At 55.4% G+C, this 23,101-nt stretch overlaps 1 protein-coding gene across 17 annotated transcripts in view; it reads right to left on the bottom strand.

The window, feature by feature from the left end:
- Window positions 1–23,101, bottom strand: part of LOC105696680 (forkhead box protein P1) — a 149,733-nt gene that overhangs the window by 46,193 nt on the left and 80,439 nt on the right. For 16 of the 17 annotated variants that reach the window (XM_012419336.1, XM_012419338.1, XM_012419330.1 and 13 more), the window contains one exon: window positions 16,847–16,981. In XM_012419336.1, the coding sequence (XP_012274759.1) occupies window positions 16,847–16,981 (135 nt within the window). Of the gene's footprint in view, window positions 1–16,846; window positions 16,982–18,546; window positions 18,714–23,101 lie in introns of those variants that run through there. The other variant, XM_012419343.1, reaches the window with a different exon arrangement.

Below are 23,101 nucleotides of genomic sequence, written 5' to 3'. Positions count from 1 at the left end.
CGATTCCAAAGCAATTTTGGATTTTGGATGAATCCTGCAGGATTGCCCTAAGAGGGTCCCGTGAGGCGATCGGAGGGTCGGCGGTGGGCGGCGGGCGGCGGCGCGCCCGCGCCCAGCCGTGAAGAAACCCCCGTCAGCGGCCTCAAGGAAACGTTTCAGGGTCGACGAAAGGGGGAACGGAAACTTGCAAAGTATTTCGCGACCCGAAGAAAGAAGAAACGGCTCGAGGACAGGGAGACGAGAGAGGAGGCCGTCGGCGGGGTTGGCGAATCCTGCCCCTCCCTGGCCGCATAATTCCAGGGACACAAAAAGCGGCTCCCTGCGCGTCCCAGGGGACTCGAGACAAGGGACGCTCATTGCCTCCGATATCGATATCACTTCCGGCCGGGCGGAAACGCTCTCTTCCCGACGGCTGGTACACCGTTCGACGAATCGAGGCGAAACTCGGCCCGCCGATCCAACTTGTCCGCGGGGGTTGGTCGGTGGGATGGTGGGCGGGGGAAAAAAAAAAAAAAACGCTGTTCATCGTCCGGCCAGAAACCGACGCGATCCTCCTGGATCTCGTTCCAGCATTTGGGGCTGTTTATTGATACGAACTTCCCTCGGCTACGGGGTTAGGGAGCGCCGTTTACCTGGGCATTTGCCGGGGTATTTGCCGGCGCATCCCCTACGGGGGCTGAGATATTCCCGCGATACTTCCCGGAAGAGGGTGGGNCATCGAGCTGCGATGTTTGTTTCCGCGGCGGCTTTCAGCGCGGCCCTCGGGGGTGGCGCGGTGGCGGCGCCCACCGCCCACCGCCACCCACTCCCACCCACCGCCCACCGCCGCCCGAGGCCCCAAGTAAGCTCGGCGAGACCTCGCGGGCAATGGCGCGCCTTGTTTAACTAGCCTTTTAATTAGAAACGCTTAAAAATTTAGGCCACGAAATACATCCGGCCTCCTCAAAATTGTGTGTTAGCCGGCGAGACCGGCTCCTTTGTGTTCGCCCATTGTGCCCTCGGCCTGGATATTTACCGCCTAGGCTCTCTCTTTCCCGCCCACCCCACAGGGCGATTCATCCCTCCACTCTGCGGCCCGAAGGGCCAGGATGCGCCGAATTAGGGGTCTCCTAGTCTCCTGCCAAATCGAGGAGCGATCATCAGAAATCCGACGCCCGTAAAAATTCCCTCCTTAATTAGAATCTTCCGGTTCGCCTCGAGAGGCGGTCGTCCGGGTTTCATCCGGCGGGGTTTCCTCGCGATACATCTATCGCCTAGGGGATGCCGGGTGAAATTTGCGCCAGGGTGGTAATTCCAGGTGGAACGGCCTGTATGTTATATCCTTTTATGCACGCTTGCTACAGGCGCTATTCTCTCGGCCCCAAGGGCCGGTGTGGGGGGGGCGGCGGCTCGGAAACAATACCCGGCAGCTTGGGATCGCGTTATTTACGCGAATTGAATTAAAAACTGCAGAAAGAGAGTGTCGGTATTAACTGTTTCTCGTCGGCGAAGGGGGAGGGGGCGGCTCGGGGTTTCTGTGGGGCCGCGCGGTCGGGAAAACACAGAAGGAAAAGTAAAAAGCGAACGGCACAAGGATAAAAAGGAAAGGGAGAGGGGAAGGGGAAAAGGAAAAAAAAATATGTAGGAGGAGGTACGAGGGACTCGCGTAAAAAGGAGCGCTCCAACGTGCCCCGAGTAGCCCGGATAAAAAACCGTATATAATAACGATAACGCCGCGAGAGAGGGCCCGTACGGCCGCGCGCACGGGAGGGTGGTTCCACCTAAGGATGTTCCCCGGTGTTTTTCCCAGGATTTGCGAGCCCGGCACCGAGGAAAAACCTGCATTTTCGCCCGGGCTTTTGTACCGGTTGCACCCTCTTTGGGGAAACTCGCCCCTGGGAGGAGCAGGGGGGGCGGCAGAGGGCGCGCGAGCGCGAAACACACCCCCTCTGTGGGTCAGAGAGCTGCACTCGGTATCTATCTCGTTAAATCCCGATGCCCGGAATTCAGCACTCAGAATGAAACGGCTCGCCAGACACCCCTTCTTACCCCCCTGCCCGGCCGGGAATTGCATAGTCGGAAAATATGGGAATTTTCGCGGGAAAATTGAACAATGAAAGTATTAAACGGCCCGTCCACGAGGAGAAAAAAAAATTATTAAGATGGTATTTCTAAGACATTTCCGGGTGAATGTTTAAGAGAGACCCGGAATTGGGGCACAAAATGAAAGAAGCAGGGAAACTTGCGGGATTAATCCGAAGGGGATGGAAAAAAGGGGAGATGGGGGGCGGAAAATTTTCGAGGGGTCCCTCGACGATCGCCCGGGGGGGTTAAAAGCGGATGGCTGCCCGTGATCTTCCGAGCCGCCACCCCCGGACCGCTCGGCGCAATATTGGATTTATTCAGGCCTGGCCCCGAAAAGTCGCGCCTTAAATGAAAAGGGTTGTGTCACTTGGCAGCCCATCCCCCGGTGGATTCCGCGCCGCCGCCGTCGCGACGCCTCCGCGTAACTTCAACGGCCGGGCGCAAAAATAACGGGACGTTATTAAATATGATTATCCGGGGTTAAAGTAGAAAGTTAAAGGGAGGTGTTAAGTAGCGCCGGAGTGGGAAGGGGTTGGAGCGGAGGCGGCGATCGGGCGACGGGGGTTGGCCAGGGGATGGGGCACGTTTGCGCACCCCACCCTCGTCGCCCCTAATCGCTGATATCGGAAATTATTGTTGGAAGCGGTCCCACGTACGAGTCCAGGGGTGGCTCCGAGAGGGTTCCTCGAGAAACCGAGTCGGGGGTGGTTTTGCGGGAATTTCTTCGACCCGAGGGTACGCGACCCGTTTACGCCCCCCCCCGTAAAATCGCCACTCCTCGATGGGGGGTCGCGGGGTTTTCTACTTTTAACAACGGGGGTGGCGAGGTCTCGGGGTGGTGGCGCGACGAGAGTGACGGCCAGGGGGTGGGAAAAGGGGCAGACTTCGCCTGACTCGGCTCTCAAACTTTGATACGATTAAGACGGAACGAATTAATCTTCATCCCCCGCGAGCGCCGTCTGCTGGCAGCCGCAGCAAAGTGGAAGGCGGCGAGGAAATTTAGAGAAAAAAAAAAAAGGGAGGAAGAAAGAAAGAAAAAGAATGAGAAAAGAGCGAGCGAGAAGGAAGAAAGAAAAGGAGGGGGCGAGAGGGAAGGGGTTGAGCGATCGCTAAAGTGAAAAGGAGAGAGGAAGGCCACCCCATCCCGGGATCCGTGACCCGGGGTCCAGCAGGAGGTGACGTTAATTAGGTACAGGCGACATTTCGCGAGGGCGTCGGAGGGTGGAACCACCCTCTGCAAACTGGACGCTCCTTGCCTCCCTTAAGGCCGACGCGGGCAGAAACTAAGACCGGAAGTTCGCGATCCCTCCCTCGCTCGATCTCGCCGTTCCACCCCCCGGGCGATTCGAAATCGTCATTTAATTAATTTCCACTTGGGGGTGGAATTTTCGAGGCGCCTGGTCGAAAGTCCAGGCCTTTTGGCGTTGTCATGGATTTCGGGGGGTGCGGCCTTCTTCCCGAACCGAAGAGACCCCGATGGGGCGCTGTCCTCTCCTCCCTCTCCCTCTTTGGGTCTTCCGGGTTCTCTCGTCTCTCTCGCGCACAATTAGGGGTGGTTCGAACTGCGAACGGCGCGGTCAGCAGCGGTCTACCGGTCGTTTTTAATCCCATTGTGACCGCGGCTTAATCGGGAACCCATTACCCTGGTTTGCTGCGCGAGCTCCAGGGTGATTTCTCTCATGGGGAGGGGGCACCAAAGTCTCCCACCCCAGTTCGGCGTTTCGCAGCGTTAGGGAGGAATCCGTGGTCGAGCCCTTTGACGCGATCCCAACTAACGTCCGACTTTCGGGACCGCGACTTATCGTCCCATCCTGTCGGGCAAGGTTGCATTGCATCGGCAAAACTCCACGGAACCGATGCCCATAGAATTAAAGGACCACAGGTACCCCATATTGCCCGATAGACACTTGCAAATTGAACTGCCGAGTTTATCGCGCAAGCCCACAAGCACCGCATCGCCAAGACCAGGAAAAAGCTGCCGCACCGTCGAGCAAGCTGGAGAAAAAGTCACGGGGGGGCCACCAAAAGAGCAATCACCTCCCACCCCATAAACCGCGCGGAAGAGACTGCGGCACCTCCAACCCTTTCGACCCCTGCGAGGTCCGCGCCTCCACCCCTCGTCCCATGGACCGAGTTTCGGGATGTGCTGATCGTTCCGTATTCCCGGCAATAAGGTCTGATTTCCCGGCAGGCCCAGGGTGAAAGAAGCCGCTGATTTCGTGGGGTTGCGAAAAATCACTGTCCAGGAGTCGAAGCGGCATTTAGTGTATCGGATTTGGGGAAGGGTGGCGGTATCTCCTCCAGGGTGCTGGGGTGAGATCTACGAGCGCCGATGATAAAAAGACCCGACCGACCATCCGAGGGTGTCCAACCTCGGTCCGAATGGTTTTCGGGGAGGGAGGGAGGGGGCGGTATTTCCGGTCGTCGCTCTTGCAGACGAGCGGGGAAAATGAGGTCCCCCGGTGAAATGTGTCCTCCGCCGATTTTTCCCCAGGTTCGCGGGGTCGTAAAGTGTCCACTCCCCACCCACCCACCCCCTTTTTTCCCTTTTTAACGAGATCTTCCGTTTGCCGGCCGCCTCGATATAGACAGCCCTTTAATACCCCCGCTGATAGGCGCGGATCCCCGGAATGTCACCCGGGCGTCGCGTCGTTAACCGGCGATTCCGTCCTCGCGGAACCGCGGAATTGGAAGATTAAGTTAAGCGACGGCCGGGGATGCGACCGTGGATTTTTCCCGCTTATCAAGAAGGCCCTCTCCGATAGCACCTCGCGGCAGAATCGAGAAGAGACGCCCGCAAGACTGCGTCGCGATTTTCCGTCAAACCTGGAAATCGCTAAACCGACGCCGTCCCTCCTACCCCAGTGACATACGGCGCGCCGCGTCGATCTGACGATCGAAGGGTGTGCATAATCACGTGCGTTATCATTTTTTATCCCTCCAGGGCGGTGCCAGGAATAAATACAGGATCTTAGGGACCGCTGCGTCGCATCGTCGCAGCATTTCATCCCGGAAGCGAGCCTGGAAGGGGCTAACGAACCGTGCGGATTCCGCGTAAACACGAGGTCGCGGGCATTTTTCCCCGCAAAGGGAGGACCTCCTTTTGCGAGGATCCCCCGGGAGATGCGGGACTCCCGGGGGTGCGCCTGCACGGTAATTAGTTAGGGAAGTGGGCGAGAGAGTGTGGGTGGGAGGGGGGTGGAGTACTTTGCGGGTGACACCTCAAAGAAATCGCCGCGCGCGTTCAGCGGGAGGTGCGGGGATAAATGGGGCGTTTACAAAAGGACGGGAAGAAGGAAGGAAAAAAGAATGAGAAAATTGCCGAATACCGGGGAACGGATTAACACATATGAACCGGAAGTCTCGGACGAGTCCGTGTGCCCAATATGGCCGCCGTAGATGAAATCCGAAAGACAAGCAGAGAATAAGGAGAAAATCGAAGGGGAGGAAAGAGAAAAGCCAATCGAGCTCCGAAAAATAGATAAATAATCCCGGAGTCCAATAACTAAGCCGCGAAGGGGTGCAGGGTGCGGAGTCGCCCCCGGGGGCGGTGTCGCCCCCTCGGTCGCGAGCGTAAAGACCTCTTCCTCGACCCGCGTAAAGGAGCGATCGAGAGGGGGGGTTCGCCCCCCAGTCTCACCCTCTTTGGAATAAGGGCAACCTCCCCCAAACGACCCGGAGGTGTATTTATCCAATCGGGCCGAGTATACGGCGGGTCGCGGCCACGGCAGCCGAAAGTATGGAATATTTAGCGTTCAGCGAGCTATAAAAGCAATTATTTGGGGCCCATTGTTTGACGGGAGTGCGCCTACGCGATACGGGGCCGAAGAGCCGATCCCGAGAGCGAAGAAGGGTGGAGGGACGCGACGCGGCCCGTCGAGAGAGAAAGAGAAAGAGGGAGGAAAAAGGGGGAGGAGGAGGAGGAGAGACCTCATCGGAAATCACAAGAACGGAGCAATAAATACGGACGAGAGTCGATGCCCCCGTCACCCCCTCTTTTCTCGAGATAATCCCAATTCCACCGCTCCTTTGTCCCCGCGACCCTCCACCCCCCCACACGATACACCGGAAGTGGAAGAGGATCGTCGAAATTCAAGCCTAATCGTTGATCAACCCCTAAGGGGTAGGTGAGAAGTGGCGAGAGAAATCTTTCTCCTCGATAGATCCAGGGGTAATTCGGGGGGAAATTTCCCCCTTGGATGAATCTCGATTCGACACACGACCCCGCCCCGTCAGTTCGGCTAATTATTATTTAATACGTAATTTCGCGTAACAGATCCGACGTCGGGGGGAGGAGGCGTCAGATCCGGGAAGGGTGGAAAGTCGAGGAGGGAAGAAAAACCGAAGAAGCGGGGCGATACGCGGAGGAGGGTGGTCGGGGGGAGGCGGCTCTAATATAAATGTCCCAGGCGAGCGGCGACGGTCGCTAATTAAAAAACTTGAAAAATTAATACACATTTCTCTCGTTCCGCGGGGTAGCGTTACCTCCGCCCTTAATTTCTGGTATCTGATCGGCCATCTGTTCCCGGCCATCTCGAATCCGCCCCGACGTGGCGGCCATCTTGCCGGGAACGTTAATTTCTCCGGGCGCGGAGGGAAAAGAAAAGAGGCGCAAAAGCCGGCGGAAAGAGAAACCGACGGGGTCACGGAGAGCGTTAATATCGTCGCGGGGTCTAACGGGAGGATCTCCTTCGAGGTGTCCCTCGGGGTGTCCAGGTTGACGATATCGGATCAACAGCGTCGGTCCCACGGGAGAGATAATTGCCGGGAGAGGTATCGTCCCGGCGATCGAGGCCTCCGGAGAGAAGGAGCGCCTAATCGGCTAGGCATCTTCGGGGGCGGTGCACCCCCGGGGGGGTCGGTCGCCCCCCAGGAGGAGAGATTGCCGGCAGAAGGCCGATGAATTCACCCCCGGATATGGCCGGGGAGTTTCCGGGCCGTAAGGGGCGGCGGGCTCGGCTATCGCCATCAACAATTCAATAGTGTTTAACTTATTTATGTCCCGTTAAATGCCGGGACTAATTAGATGGCGGCATAAAGATCCAGGCGCGCTCCCGGGGGTCCCTCTGTCTCCCCCTCTCTCTCTCTATCTTCCGGTCCAGGACGAGGTCTTCGGCCGGGTCGTCGCCGGGGTGGCCAGGGCGGGGAGGAAGGCGCTCCCATAACCGGCCGGAGACAGACAATGGCAAAGAATGGCCCGGAGTCGCTCTGAATAGGCCTCAAGACACCGAACGCTATAATGCCGAAAGACTCCATTGTGAGGGCGGGCAGTTAAGTGCTCCTGTCTGGCCTCGAAAACGAAGTGGGTTCCCCACCTCCTCCGCCCCCGCCGAGGTACCCCGCCACCTCGCGGCGAAGGTAGCCACCTAGCCACCCTTCCTCGGCACCTTTTCCGCGGATCCGATCAAGGAGGACCGTCCTCGGTCCCTTGTATCTCCCCTCTCCTTTCGTTCCTCTCCTCCGGAGAACAAACGGAGGACTTCTCGCCTGGCGTCTGACCGAGACACGATCCCGGATGATAGATCACCCTAATCTTTTTCACCGCACTCGTTCGGCCGGAAGTAAGATGAATTTAAGACTCGAGCGGGGACCAGGGCGGGGGCATTAAATTGGGAAAACAAATCCCGGGGATTGGGGAGAGGAACTCGAAATGACGACTTTTCCTTGTATTCATGATACGGTGCCTTAACCGTTTTACTGCCACGCAGCGGGATCGCGCTTTTCGCGTACTCTGGTGAACTGTGTCGCGATGTTTCGTCCCGATCGTCAATTCGCAACGCTATCGCGTTTTTTAGCACAATCCGGCACGGATTTTTAAAAAGCCCTGACACTAAAACGGTTAAAAAGAATAGTAACAAAGGCGATCTCCCGGCCACCTCGCGACTTCCTACCCGTGCAAGGCGAGTCGTAACCTCATCGCGAAAACAATTCCCGGTACTCCATCCGTGGGATATCTCCGGACTATCACCGGGTAACCCATCACCGAGGGCGATGCATCGTGGAAAGCGGTAATGGCGATCGGGTTGCGGATTCGCACGCCTCCCAGCCGGACGCGCCTTAGTCAGACGAGACGACTTCCCGAAAACTCCCGATCTGCCCGATGGGGAAACCGTAGAAGAGGTCGCGTTTCAGGAAGGACCATCTAGGTGATCGTATTTGCCCGCTCGCCGTCAGTCCAGGGTGCTCGATCAAGTGGCATCCCTCTCATCTCCGACAGGGACGAAAGCAGGGTTTGCCCCTAGGTCGGGATGATTTCCCCCCCCCCGATTGACGAATCATTATTTCAAGCTGGAACTCTATCCCCTCCTTCTCCTGCCCCCTGACCAGAGAGATGCCGACACTTGCCAAAGCAATTCCCAATTTTTCTTTTTTTTTTTCTCTCTTTTCCGCAACCGCCAGTCAATTTTCCTCGAGTTTACAGGGAATCTGGAACTCTATCCCCTCCTTCCCCTGCCCCCTGAACAGAGAGACGCCAACACTTGCCAAAGCAAATCCCAATTTTTCTTTTTTTTCTTCTCTCCTTCCCGCAACAGTCAGTCAATTTTCCTCGAGTTTACAGGGAATCTCGAAATCTATCCCCTCCTTCTCCTGACCCCTGACCAAAGAGATGCCGACACTTGCCAAAGCAATTCCAAATTTTTCTTTTTTTTTTTCTTCTCTTTCCCGCAATCGTCAGTCAATTTTCCCCGAGTTTACAGGGAATCCCGAACTCTATCCCCTCATTCTCCTGCCCCCTGACCAGAGAGATGCCGACACTTGCCGAAGCAATTCCCAATTTTTCTTTTTTTTCTCTCTCTTACCCGCAACCCTCAGTCAATTTTCCCCGAGTTTACAGGGAATCTCCTTTAGCGCCCCGAGACGCGACGCGCGGTGCAGCGGACTGAGTCGCTGCGGCACGTTCCGCGACGCAGGAGGCCCCCGAGAGTGGAGAGTCCTCGTCGGCGTTTATTTAAATGAATTTCCCACGGAGATACATCCTTCGCGAGGCAGCGAGGCCAACTCGGAGGGGTTTTTCCGGGTGGCAGGCGGTGGTTCCGCGCCGGAAAATGCACGGAAAAGGGGGGGGGTTCAAAGGAAGCACCGCTCAGGGGGCTCTCGGGGCTCTCGGCGACACGCCGCGGAGGCCGCAATAAAGCTAAGGGGGTCGGAAAGCGGTCGGCTACTTAACATTCTTTCCCGGTACGAGCAAACGCCGCCTCCCAGGGTCGGCGGGCGTATTTGTTTAGATGTAGGCCCCTCTCGGCAGGTTTTTTTAGCCGGGAAAAACGGATGAGAACGTCGACGGCGTGGCCGCCCGGCAGGGGGTCTCGTTACACATGGGTGGGGGGGGCGGTGTGTACCCACCCACACGCTCCCATACGTACGCGGCATGCTTATGTCCGTATTTACACGGATAGTAGAGAGTATCAAGGGCTACTTATCGTCCTTTGCGCGGAGAGCCGCTCGCCCTTCGGCCCGTATTTATTTTATACGTTTTTCACCGAAGAACAAGGGCCGGGGGCCGGAGGGGACGGCCCGAGATTCGCTCGATGAGTCGGGTCAGGTTTTACGGGCCGAGAGGGAGGCCGGGGCAAAAAAAAGAGAGAGAGACGGGAGCTCGGGGCTACGCCGAGCAGATTAACCGGAAGGGATTATCATAAGGGAGGGCGTGCGTATTTATTCGGCCCCCCGTACGCGCACGGGGCACCGGAGCGCCACCTGCGCGACGACTGGGAGAATTACTGCCCCCCGAATTGGAAATCGTCTTCGAAGGAGAAAGACGGTGGGCGGGGAAACGTGAAAATGTGAAAATGTGAAAACATGAAAACGTGAAAATGTGAAAACGTGAAAACGTGAAAATGTGAAAACGTGAAAATGTGAAAACGTGAAAATGTGAAAACGTGAAAATGTGAAAATGTGAAAATGTGAAAATGTGAAAACGTGAAAATGTGAAAGTGTGAAAAACGTGAAAATGAAAAATACGAATATGCGAAAATATGGAATTTTACGCAGTCCCCCATCGCGAGCGTCGAGGGGAGAGCGAGCCGAGGCCCGTCCGACGCCATCGCTCCTGAGTGGCCGACGGCGGTATTTATTTTTAAATAAACAAACACTCCGAGCGATGAGATCAGAGGAGCGTATAGATACGGGAGAGGATACGCGAATTAACGCGCGGCCGCGTGTGCGTGCACCCGCACGCGGCCACAAGCGAGGGGACGCATATTTGCGCGCGCATACGCGAGAGACGTACAGAGGCGGCAAAAAAAAAAGACGACTTTGAAAGAGAGAAAAAAAAGATATAGCCTTTTCTTGGGGATTTTCTAACGATCAATTTATTCTCGACTGGGGAGTTGTCGGCGCTGCGTAAAAAAGATAAAGGAAAGTAGGAAAAGAAGAAGGGGGAAAGCTGTGACATTTATTTCCTTGGGAATTTCTAAAAATCGAGTTATTCCCGGGTGTCGGCCGAGAGAGAAGGAGCTCCAATTTCGGGAGACAATTCCTGCGGAAAGAGGTCCGGGATATATCCGCGCTTACTCGGCCGCACACACGTCGGACCGTTTGGAGTGCGGTAAATATTAGGGGCTTCCACTATTCCAACTATGGTAAGTGTACACGGGGTACCTTTCGCCCGGTAACGACTGAAGGTAGCGATGGAGGCGGCGACCAAATTGAATTTGGGTTCTGGCCTCTGTTTAGATTCCTCGTTGGTTGTTTAGTTTAGAGGAACAAAGAAAACATCTATGTGTTTATTCTAGCCGACGCTTCGGCCCTCCCGGCCCGCCGCGACTCTTAACTCGCGCCGTCCCGCCACCTCCGGCCGCTTCCGCCCTTCGCCGTCCCTTCGGCCCACTTTCCTCCCACTTTCCGCCCACTTACCGCCCACTCGGCGGCCGACTTCGCGCGTGCACCACGCCGGGACTTGATCGCCGCCAATTTATCCCGCGAATTCGATCGAGCCGATCAGCTGATCGGACGGCTCCATAGGATCAGCTGGCCATCCTCGGCGGTTCCCCCCGAGGACGCCGATTATCGATCGGCGTCGTGGACGCTTCCTCGACGTCGGCCAGGGTTCGCGGTACGCGCGTGGCAACCGGCCGAAAAAATAAACACGCGATAATCGATATTACGTGTTTACGATGGCGGGCATAATGCCGGGCGTCGGGGCGAAACTTATCCCCGGGCGAGATGGTTATCGGCATCGGTGATAAAGCTCATTAGCACCCTCCCCGGGGCCAGATCCGTTGTCAAACATTTTTATCAATCCCACCGCCACCGTCCCTCCGTAACAGGTGCACAGGTCGAGGGTGAGACGTTACTTTTTCTCATTAAAAAAATAAAAAAAGAGTCCTCGTCCCTCCGGATCCTTTCACCGCGACGGGGGGACGCGCAATTTCCAAAATAAACGCACCATTTCGCGTGCTTCCAATTAAGTCCCGTCGTCTAAAACCACGCCCAGGGATCCCGTTCGAGTTCCCTTTCTTCTAATTCCCCGGCCACCCCGGGATGCCGCGTCCCTGCTCTCCAGGAAGGGGACCGAGGTGTTGACGGTTCTCCCGCAGGATGCTCCAAAGAAAACAGGGAAATCGGGGCGATATGACGTAGGGAATTTCCGAGGTTGTTCGGGGAATTTCGGGAATTTCGACCATCCAGGACCTCTCCTCTCCCTCGGGAGGGAAAGTCTCCGCGAGCGAGCGAGGACTCCTTCGAGCTATCGTTTCGTGATTATTCTCCCGATATCCTGTAAAGACTGCGCCCAGTATTCCGGGACGTTATCAAGGCTCGACCTGGTCCTACCGGATAGATAATATATTTCTGCCTCTAGTATCCCACTGCCTCCTGATATTAATAATCCCGGGATCGTGGCGTTGCGACACCACTCGCATGTGATCTAAATAGCAGAGCTGGAAGAAAATGGGCATAAATCTCCCGGGTCGAGAAAGTGGTGATTGTTAATATTAATCGTGAATAACCTCGGCCACACCTGAGTACACCTCACTAAAAAGGAACCATCATTGATCTCTCTCGACCTCTTATCCGGATTTCTTGTCCCCTCCTCTTCCTAGAACACGAGTTTTCCTCCTCGCGGGTAAATTCATTCCTTGCGGGAAAATTTATTCCTTTTGGAAAAAATTTCATTCCTCGCAGGAGACGAAATTTACTCCTTGCAGGAAAATTCACGGTTATTCCTCGGAACGCTCGATGGATGGCGAATAAAAAAAGTACAGCAATCACGAGACGATCGCGGGACAAAGTGCGCCTCTTAGATGGCCTCGGTGAAATCTAGCCGCGAATTACCGCGAATTGTTTTAAAAACGGTCTCTCCTCGCGGAGTTGTTTCAGGTGCGCGCCCTAGAGGTGTAAAGTCCTCGGCGAGCCGCTCCACGGAGGAGGGATTTGACGTAGTTCTTTTGCGCTCGTTGACAATGTTTACACCTGCGACACGAATGCTCGGCTTCGAGTTATTTCAGGTGGGCCGCGCCGCGACAGGAACCGAGGTTTCCTTCGCGATTCGCCCCTCTCGCGAGATATCGGCTCGGAGGGCTCCTGCAAAAGGGAGGAAAACCTAGGGCACCGGGGAAAAAATAATAAAAAAAAAAATTTCGGAAGTATAAATTATTTTTACATCCCGTGGATACCAAATCGACGTGAAAGCGCGATCGACGTGAATTTTCAATTTTTCTAGATTTCTTAACACGTTCCATGCCAAGCCCTTTTTGCCTGATTTGTCGTCCAGGCCATTTGATATTTCGACTAAAGATTGATATATTATCGCACGATATTTCGTTACAACATTAATCCATGGGCAGTTATCTTGTTTAGAGTGGAATATATTTAACAGAATAAAATTTCTCATAAACGTATGTTTTCAGCGCATTTTATGTACATGCCTGCGTGTACCACGTGGCACGGAACGTGTTAACTCACAATTTTTCCGGTTCTTTTTTATTTTTTCCTCTCAACGTACAGTTCCTTAGATTTATTCGAAACGCACGATTGTTCAGGGCACGGTAAAAATTGGCAACGGTCAAAAAAAAAAAATAGACGATCAGTGGCCAGTAGTTCTTGACGAGGGATGTCAAAGTTTGCGCCGGGAGTCCAGCCATCGGTCTGAACACCCGGATAAGGAGGGAGCCAGGATCCGCAGTCTATCTCTCGTTGGCCGCATAGATTGCACCACGGCTTGCGCGGAGATGGACGTGACAATTTAATTTAACAGCCGCAATCGGACACGCTATTGTCACGCATGATCACGTACACACGTCCCCGTACACGGGGTCTCCCGTGACGCAACGTGCGGATAAAGTTCCCTTTATCGAAATCCGCGGGTCACGGTGTGCACGTGCAGCGGCAGTTCCTCCCAAAGGGGAAGTCGGAATGAGAAGGTGCAAGAAAGTCGGAATGAGAAGGTGCAAGAAAGTCGGGACGAGAAAGGTACAAGAAAGTCGGGACGAGAAAGGTACAAGAAAGGAAGGCAACGAAGGAGGTGCGGATCGAGAAGCCGGCCCCGAGATGTAGATCGTAATTCGAATTAGAGTTATGAGGGAAGGATCTAAATAGGGAATACCCCCAAGCCGGCACCCCCGTCTGCCGGAAAGGTCTAACCAGGTGGACTTAAGTCGGTAAAACAGGTGTCTGCGTTTCGGGGGACGAGAGAGCCTGTCTCCTATCTCCGATGAGACAGGGCGAGACAAGTAGACCTCTCCTACGGGGTATCACGGAGAGACGGCAGGAAGTTGCCGTGTGAATAATGTAGAATAATCGCCCTTACGGGTCTGAGGCCTCCTTACGCTTCCCACCCCTGCCCCGGCAGGGTAGGATTTCTATATTGGATTTAAGTACACAGCCTTGAGGTTTCGACCGGTTAATAATGCAGTTAGAACCAGAGCCGACCAGGGGAACGCCGAGGCCGTTGTTGCACCGCGTTTGCATTTCAATTTCCACCCCGGCTCCCCCCGCATTCATACACCAAGGGGTTGTCGTCGTTAAGGGTTCGCGACCCCCAAAAAAATTCCCTCAAATCGGCCGGGGGGACGATTCACCTCGGGATTCCCCACCCGAGAAATCTAACACCTTCTCGGAAGTCGGAAGTCAGGTGTAGAGAAGGGGGAAAAGGTGGGAAGTAAAAATAAATTCTCGAAAAATGTCTCTCTAGACGAGACTGCCTCCCTTACCGTCCCCGGGGATGCGTGTTTTCCTACGGGGAGGAAGTGCGGAGAAAAAGTCTCCCCCCTTTTCACCCCCCTTCGCGATCGGTTTTACTCAACGAGCAGCTGTCCTCGCGGGAAGGGAAATTCTTTCAATTAGAGGGCCAGTACTTCCCTCGGCCGGTCCTCGCGGGGAAGTGCGTTGCCTAAGTTCCAACGGAGAGGATTAGGGGAAACGAGAGCACGGCAGAGAGAGAGAGAGAGAGAGAGAGAGAGAGAGAGAGAGAGAGAGAAAGGGATAAGGACGGAGAAAAGGGGGGAGAGAGAGGCTGCGGATTAAGCCGGGGCTCGCAGGGGCGAAAAATAGGGCAGGGGAGGGCGGCTTGATTGGAAAGGACAGTCTATCCGCAATTTGCGATTTCGCCGAGCGGGGAAACCGGCGGGGCGGAGTGGGGGGTGGGGAGGAGGAGGTGAAAATTCGTTTGTCTTTTCCCGACGAGCGTCCTTTACTTTTCCTAGGGCCCTTTCCCATCCTTGGCCCCGGCTCCCGTGGCCGACCCTTTCTCTCTTCAGGGTCGCTCGATATCGACGGCGGGGCTCTTCGAGCCCCGAAGTCGCGCCCGATTCGAGTACGCACGAATTCCTACGAGGGTGACGAGGGGTTGCAAAACGCGATGCCACATCTCGCCGGGCCAACCCTCCCCTTTCCCATATTTTCCGATTTTTCTTCCTCGCCGCCCCGACCGGCGAGTGAAATTCAGGCGAGTCGAGATTGCAGGACCAATTTCGAGATCTAGGGAATTATTACCGTTTACAGGACTAGGGACACCAATACTGGGACCGCGAGGCCGAGACTATGACCGACGAAGACTAGACCGATGTTCCTCATAGCCAGCTCGAAGTAGCTTCCCGTGTTTCCGGGAGGACTCCGACGTCTTGGTCGGCATTGTTAACAAGGCTCGCGGACCGCGAAGTCACCCCCTCGTCTTACCCTCACCCACGTGTCACGGTTTAACCCCTTCGGCTCGCTAAATTATGAACGCCCCCCGCGGTCCTCCTTAAAGGACGATCGCGGGACTTCGGGGGCATTAAAGCCCCGCCGATCGATGGAGGAAAGAAATCATCACCACCCCCGCGGCATGCAGATATGCATCCAGGGTGAAGAGATGGACGAAATGCGAGGAGGCGGACCCCGGACGAACTGGACACCAGTGGCCACCCTCGAGGTAAACTTGAGGACCTCCGCGGCCCTCCAGGGGACGACGAGGAGCGAAACTCGAAGTTTCCCTCCAGAATTCAGGGGAGCCGAGGACCGTGAAGACCTCGAAATTGTGCGGACCTCCAGTCCCTCCCGGAAGTGGTCGGATGTCGAAAATCTAAGAGGACTCCCCAGCTCGTGACGAGACTCCACCCTGACCCGCGACCTCGTCTCTCGACTTGGGAACATAAAAAAGAAAAGGAACAAAAAAATGGACGGACTAGTTCCATCGGTAAATCCGAATAATTAATCGCGAACAATTAGTCCGAATAATCGATTAGCCGAGTCTCGTTCGCAACGAGTGAAATAAATCGCGATGCGGGGACGCCTCGGAAGCGCCGCCGACATAAGCACCGGCGACGCACAGATCGTGACAATGGCCGACATAGATGTTGTTATAATATTACGTATTACATTTCAGTTGCCGGTACCGCTTCTACCGAGCGCAGCAAAAAAGTCCATCCGCGCTCGGTTTACGGTGTAGAGTCTCGGCTGACGGAAAGAAAACCGACTTCGGGATAGTTCCGCGAAGTAAATAGGATTCGCGAGGACTCCGAGGCGTAATTGCGCAACCAGAGGACCGGAGGTCCACATACGATCCTCGGGCTCGACTTTCGACCTGAGAGCGAAAACGACCCACGATAACCTGGATTTAATTGTAACCAGGTCCTTGCTTGGAGGTCAGGAAAGATGGTCCTGGACGACCGACCTGGTCCTAGGGCTAGCCTTTGCTGGGACCTCCTACAGGGGGAGTCACAGAGTCTAGGTGCCATCTAGGGTTTCCTATTCCCCCCAAGAAGTGCAGGCACCTCTTGCGTTTCTCCCCTCAGGACCCACAGGAAAGGCCGCTTTAAGGGCCATAAAACATTTGTTTCCCTTGCCGGGTGTGCGCAAAAGGAGTCGGTATATTGCCCTGCCTGCCAGGTCTTCGAATTGAATTTGAAATCAAGGGGGGTTGGCCCGATTTTATGGGGCTTGGTGTCAAACGCCCCCGAAAGCCCGGTATCACCGCAAGCTAGCGTTAAGGCCATTCCGCTCTCTCCTTATACATTTCCCGATTCCTTTCGCGGTGGGCAAAACGCCCTCGACTCTCGGTAATTAAAAAGTCACTCTTTCCCGCGTATCTGCCAATATCCGGCTCGCGCCGACTGCAAAGGGCAATGGAAGAGAAAAAAAGATCTATATACAGAGGGAGAAAGAGAGAGGGAGGGTAAAAGAAAAAAAAGAGAAGAAAAAAGAAAATAATCCCAGGGTCCGAGGGACTCCATACGTAAGGGCGTTTTACCTAGCGGGGGAGGGCCTCGTTATTTCCCGACGAGGAGGACCGACTAAAACGGCGATCGGCCGGATAAACGCGAGGGATCGAAATAAATCGAGGTGGTTCTCGATCAGTGCCTACCTGATCGTTGTCTTGCTGATCTTGGCCGTAGGCAGGGGTGTCACCGTTAGGGGTGGTCGAAGCGGAGGGTCTTTGGGACGTTGACAAGTTGATCGCGCCGTCTCCGTCCGTGTCATGATCCATTATGCCATCGTCCTGAAATTACCGGATTTTTCCCTGTTAACCTGCATCTATCTCCCTTTCCTCTCGCCTCAAATTATTCGCACCCCCTCCCCTCCCTTCCCCCTTCCCCCCGGCTAACCAGATTTATTTTCGATCGGCTGTATATTTGTCCACGTGCTGGCGCGATTACGCGATCGGATTAATCGGTAATCGCGGATACCCGGAGTCCGGCGAGCCCAAGGACACCCGGAATTCGTCGTTCTCGAGAAGAAGACGCGCCTCCATATTTCGATATTACCCGAGAAGGTTCCACTCGGCCTTTTCCTCCCTTTTTTTCTCTTTCTCTCTCTCTTTTCCAGTCCGACCGACCTGCCTCCCGAGCCGCGACTTTATTCCGGGCTCCGTTTATTTATGCGTGTAAACACGCGAGTTTCGGCCACCCGGGGGGGAGGGAAGGGGAGAGGGGGCGAACAGCCGATCTCTTTCCCCGACACCCTCGGATCGGTTCTCATCGGCAAAATGGCAGAGCGGTAATAACTGGAGTAAATAGAGGCACGGCGTCTCGTTAGACGCGTATGTACACCCAGGAGACCGGAGCTCGTGTTATGGACGTGACGGTAAACGAAACGTATTTTACGCGTGTCCTGTTTACATCGTTCACTGAACTCGCCTCGCAAAACCGAGTCTCCTCTTCCCCCCCTCCCCCCTCCCTCCTCTCTCATCCTCCTTCGGTCGATGGAAAAGTATCTCGAGGATTCTTACCAAGGGGATCGGCTTGACGGAAGTAAAGACTTGGAACACTGGATTTGTTTCAATGTTTCTTTTTTTTTTTTTAATTTTAGAACGGGAGGATGGATCTGGAAGGAAATCAGGCGAAACGTAAATTGGTTTGAAACGGTCCGATCTGGTTTTCGTGGGTATACGCGATTTCTACCTGTGCAGTCATCGGCATTCTCCTCGCCCTCTTCCGTAACCTAGGGTGCGGGAGGTCGGAGAGGTAGGGGGAGGAGAGCGGTGGGAGGTACTACGTGAGTCAGTCCATCACCACGCGGGAAGTGGAAGGCTCTCGAGCGTGCGAGATCTCGCGTCACTTTTCCGAAAACTCGACTTTCCCCTTGGGCCTCGATTTTCCCTTTGAGTCACGGGACCCTGCCGCTCCGAGACCGCCTTCGGATTTCACTCGCGAGAACCACGTGGCGCGGTCAGCGCGCTAGAGCGAGCGCCGCCATCTTGGATTTCTGGGTTTTCCGGGCTCCGGCGAGGCGACGGACCGCGAACCATTAGGTAATCCCGAGAATTCGGTGGAAATATCGTCGCCCACTTGACGTTAACCTCTAGAGAGAAAAAAAGAAGAAAAAAAATGCCTGATCTAGTAAAAAGGTCGGACCTTCGGGTCAACTCGATGGAGTATATATATTTTTTTTCTACACTTCGCCTCCCCCCCCGCGAAAAGTTCCACACCCGATCTAGAGACTTATACGCGGCGATCTTCGAGGTACGATCTCCAGTCCCGGTAGTTTTTTTTTTTTCTCGTAATTTATCCCGTTTTATCGTATCTTTGATGATAACGCGAAAGCAGGTAAGAGAGAGAGCAGTACCTTGGAGAGATCTACACCGTTCTTCAAGTCAGGGCGACCGAGGGACTAGAAAAATCCGGCATGTTCCGAGGCTCCTTTTGACTCCTCACTTGGCGGGTTTTCCGAGAGACAGCGAGATACCCGGTGGCGCCACCCGGCGGCGGGATCGAGACTCGCGGACTCGCGGATTCGCGATTTCTCCTGGCCGGTCCAACGGAAAGCGCGGCGAGCGACGGGGCGTCGGAGCGCGCGGCCGAGCAGCCAGCGGACTAAACACTAAAACCGGCACACGGGCATACCGGAGGCAGCCCAACCGGCGGGGCTGTTGCTTATTGTGTAAATATAAACAAATATAGTTGAAACCAACCAACAGGCCTGCTTTTACTCCCTCCCTACCGCGCGCTCGGCGCTGGGTCCCCCTCCCTCGCGGCCCCCCTCCCGCCCCTCTTCCCACTCGCTCCTTCCGACTCCCCTCACCGCTCTTTCTGACGCACACAAAACACACAGCCCACACCTGCGCGTGTGTCGCCGTGCGTCACTCGGTGTGAGCGTCGTGTCGACACGCAGACGAGCCGCCGTATCGCGACCGTGGACGTAGAAAGTACGGACTCTTACACGGAGCCGACTGCGGAGACGGTGGAAGTGGTAGAGAGAGAAAACAAAGGGGCTGTTCCGCCTCTCCTCGTTCTTTTTACCCGATGTAATATCAAGAGGAAGAAGAAGGAGAGAGGGAGAGCCCCTCTGCTCGCCCTCTCTTTCCTCCGCCTTAAAAAGGAATGCCAAGAGAAAAGATATCAACGACTCCGTGTGTCCTACACCGAGAAAAAGAAAGAAGAAAATTGCTCGACTCTAAGATATGTGCATTGTTGTAATAAAATCCGTTAAGTCAAGTGTGTCGAAGAAGGAAATGTCGGAGTAAAGAAAATTCGTTTAATTCGAGGGTATATAACTTTCCTTCTCAAGGATGTGGTTATTTCTTGTAATTGTGTACTATCCAGGGAATTACGTATCTTTTCTTCTTTTCAGATCACGAGAATGTCGATTTCCTCAGGGCACGTCCACGGTCACGAGGGGAGCATTGCGTCGCGACACGTGGGACTGGTCACGTGGCGTGAAAATGCGAAAGTGCGAGCGCGCTCGCGTGTACTTCCTCGCCACGGGGGTACATGCGGGCGAGGCGCGTAAGGGCGGGCGCGCGCACTTCGAACTCGACTCCTAACCTCAAATCGAGACTGGATCGCGAATCGAATTTCTTATCCCGTCCAGGTAGGTCGGCGAGGTTCGGCCCTGGGAATTCCCATGGAATTTCTATGGGACCTCCTTTGAGGAAGCCGCGCTTCGTGCAGGATGTCAATATTGGGATTGGAAACGATCCCGAAGGGGGATCGGGAAAGGAGGTCGACCTGGACGGCGATCAGCCGAGTCTTCGGGGACCCAGCCGGGGCGCCAGGGTGCTCGGCAAGGGTTGAGGGTTAAACGGTCCTCGGACTTAACCTCGAAAACCGCGTTTCGGAAGTTCCCGTAGGGAAGGAAAAGGGAAACGGGGGACGTCGGCAACCCGATCGCCGTTAACTTTGCGGGACGAGGGGTAGCGTTACCGACCTCGCTCGCGAGGAACAATCAGGTACAAGTAAACAGATCTTGTTCGCGCTTTCAATTACGACGACACGAGATCCGTTAACTCCTCGTGATTGCCTCACACCGGGTACCCAGGGGGGGAAGCGATGACGTCATTGAAGTCCAAGTTATCTCGCCAGCGCTCACACGTCCTGCGAGCGCTGCAGAGCGAGGCATGTCCCATGGGACTAAACATTGCATGGGAACCGAAACAACAGAACCATGGGCCTAGGAATGGAGGGATGGAACGTGACGTCAGGCTCCTGACGACCCAATCGGAGTGGATGTCATTTTGCCTTTTTAACCGCGATAAAGCATCGAAATATAGATATCGGGAAATCTTGACGTACGTCGGCTGTGAGATTTCAAAGGGTGTAAGAACTTGGAAAAAAAACTTTACGGAACAATTGGCGTATACTTGGTGCCTGGTAAGATATGCTTGCGCACATCTTGGGACCCCTCGGGGTCGACGGGGTTCCCGCAGGATGCGACCTAGGTCCCGGGTCCTAAGCAGGGCCCCGAGTCCTATGACAACAGGACTGCCTGCAAAAATAGGCGCAGCCGGCCCTGCTGGCTTATGCGCGCCCTGCGCACCAAATATGTATTTATTAAACAAACAACTCTCGACAGACCCCTCGGCAGCGGTGCCTGGGAATCCTTGCGAGAACCCCGAGCCACGTGCGACACCGTTCTCGGGACGAGGGGCCCCCGGGAGGCGAGGACACAATGGGAACCGCTACTTTTCTAGTTTACCTCGAAAAACGATGACTTTTCTAGATGGAATGAACCTACGCAAATATCCCCCCCCCCTCAGTCCTCTCTACTTAAAATGTCGTCTCATTTTTAATTCCCATTTTATAAACATATAATAATGTCACAAACATTTCCAGCCATATCATCGTATCGAGCTAGAAGGGAGGTTCTTACTCCTCTCCCTGGCACGGAAGGTGCTTGCCCGTGGTGCAAGATTTGCGGAATGGCAAAATCACTAAGATTTTTTTTTTCACGTGAAATGATAAAAGAAAAAAAATTGGGGAAGAGAGTACCAGTTCGATGTATGAAAAATACCCAAGAATTGCGGATTGAGGGTAAAGAACAACCGATCGAGAAGGATCTCGGCACAACGATTACGGGGATGCGTGGATTCTTCGATAGAGGTCTCGAATCGATCGTAGGCGGCGATCGGGGGTGGCGTTAACGCGTAATCTCGTCGTAGCGGGGGAACAAAGAACCCGAGGAAAAGGAAAAGCGGTCATCCTACCCCCGGCGGGTTAATTTACCGAGCGCGGACGAGCGGCCGAGCGAGATAGTCCCCCGAAGAGGGGCGATCGGGGGTGAAACGGGGGCAAAACCGGGGCGCAGGGCGGGGGATGTAAACGAGCGCCAGGCCGGGGCGGGGGCATGGGGCGCTCGCCCCCGGGCGGCCTCGCGAGCCTCTCTAAATAATAAAGGGGGAGGATTTAGCCGGTGGTGGCCGGCAGAGAGGGCGGTACATAAAAATACTTGAATCTGAGAAATTAGCGAGGTAACGGGCCGTCGTCGCCGGGTCTGGCGGCGTACCCAGGAAAAAAGGGGTCCTAAAAGGGTTGAATTAATGTCGCGATAAATATATGATTTAAGGTGGGAGCGTTTGCAACTCCGGCTAATTTTTTATCTCAGAACCGCGCGTCCCCCCTCGCGCCGCCCCCGCCCCCGAAGAGGGCTTTTTAGTGCAGAAAAGAGCGGGGCGGAAGGGACGCCGGCCAGAAAACCCTCCCGGGGGGAGGGGCACTCGACGCCGCCGACGCCGTCGGGGACGCGACTCGCTCGGTTATTTCTTTTTCCACCCCCCTTCGTAATTTACTGCCGGCGAAAATTTGAGGCGACGCGCGTTTTTAAACAGTTCGCGGTGTCTCCCCCCTTCCGACCCCCCCCCCCGTCTCCGCCGGGGGTGTCCTCGTTTCGATGCAACCCTCAAGGGCCGCCAGCGGGGCGCGATTCGGAGAAAGGGATGACGCCGAGAGGAGTCGCGTTTCATGGCACAAAGGCGACCTAATCCGGTTGTAGGCGCGGTGATAAGGGTTGCCGGAAAGAAAGGGGGACGGTGTCTTATCCTCTCTCCGCAGGGAGGGGCGGGGGGTGCCGCGTCGCGGAATCCCGGCGGGACCGCAAACGCGCATTCCCCAATTATCCCGGGGGTGCGGCCACGTGTCGGGGTGGCTTCCAGGGGAGGCCCCGAACTACCCCCGGGCAGTTAGGACCCCCCCTGGCGGAATCTAGCGTGTATCAGCAAGTCATACGTGACGTCGCCGAGATCGTTGTCGGCGATCCTCCACCCTCCTCTGCGCCCTCGACCGCCCCTGCCCCCTTGCCACCCCCGCGGTCGCCGTCGTCGCCGAGCCGTCCGGCCGGGAAACGCGTTCCCCGGCGGCGCGGCCACCGCTTAGGTTCCGCAACGTTGGCACTTTTAGAATTAACCGCCTGGACATTAGAATACGGAATTGATATATTATGGCCGGGGGGTGCGGAGCGCCCCCGCCGGCCGCGGTCAGATGGCCGCAAGGAGGGCGGATATAGTCCGGTTACCGGGCGCGCAAGCTCTTTAAGCATGGCCGCTCGCCGGTCGCATCTTTCATCGCATTATCCGCCCTCGTAAAACATTCCTTTATAGGTCCCGAAATGGTCCCGGAGCCGAGTTTTCGCAGCGTGGGCTGCATATGGAGATACCTCCCGGGGGTGGATCGAAGGACCCGGAGGACGCGGGGTTTCGATCGCGGAGTCCACGCGGGGGTTCTCTTGGAAATTCCGAAAGAGACCCCCCCGTCGATTAGGACTCGCTTCCTTGGAGGCGTCTCGACGGCTATCGACGCTCGAGTCGAGCGGCAGGTGGCGGCCCGGGGGTGGGACGTCGAAGAAAGCCGACGTCGGGGGTGTTGATGTTATCGGCTCGACCTGTAGGCAGGGCATTGGCTGGCGGACT

The sequence above is a fragment of the Orussus abietinus genome, unplaced genomic scaffold, assembly GCF_000612105.2.
Source record: "Orussus abietinus isolate OABI.00-Male unplaced genomic scaffold, Oabi_2.0 scaffold23, whole genome shotgun sequence".
Lineage (NCBI taxonomy): Eukaryota > Metazoa > Arthropoda > Insecta > Hymenoptera > Orussidae > Orussus > Orussus abietinus.
Note: the sequence above shows the minus strand (reverse complement) of the source record. Positions and strands in the feature narration are given on the sequence as shown.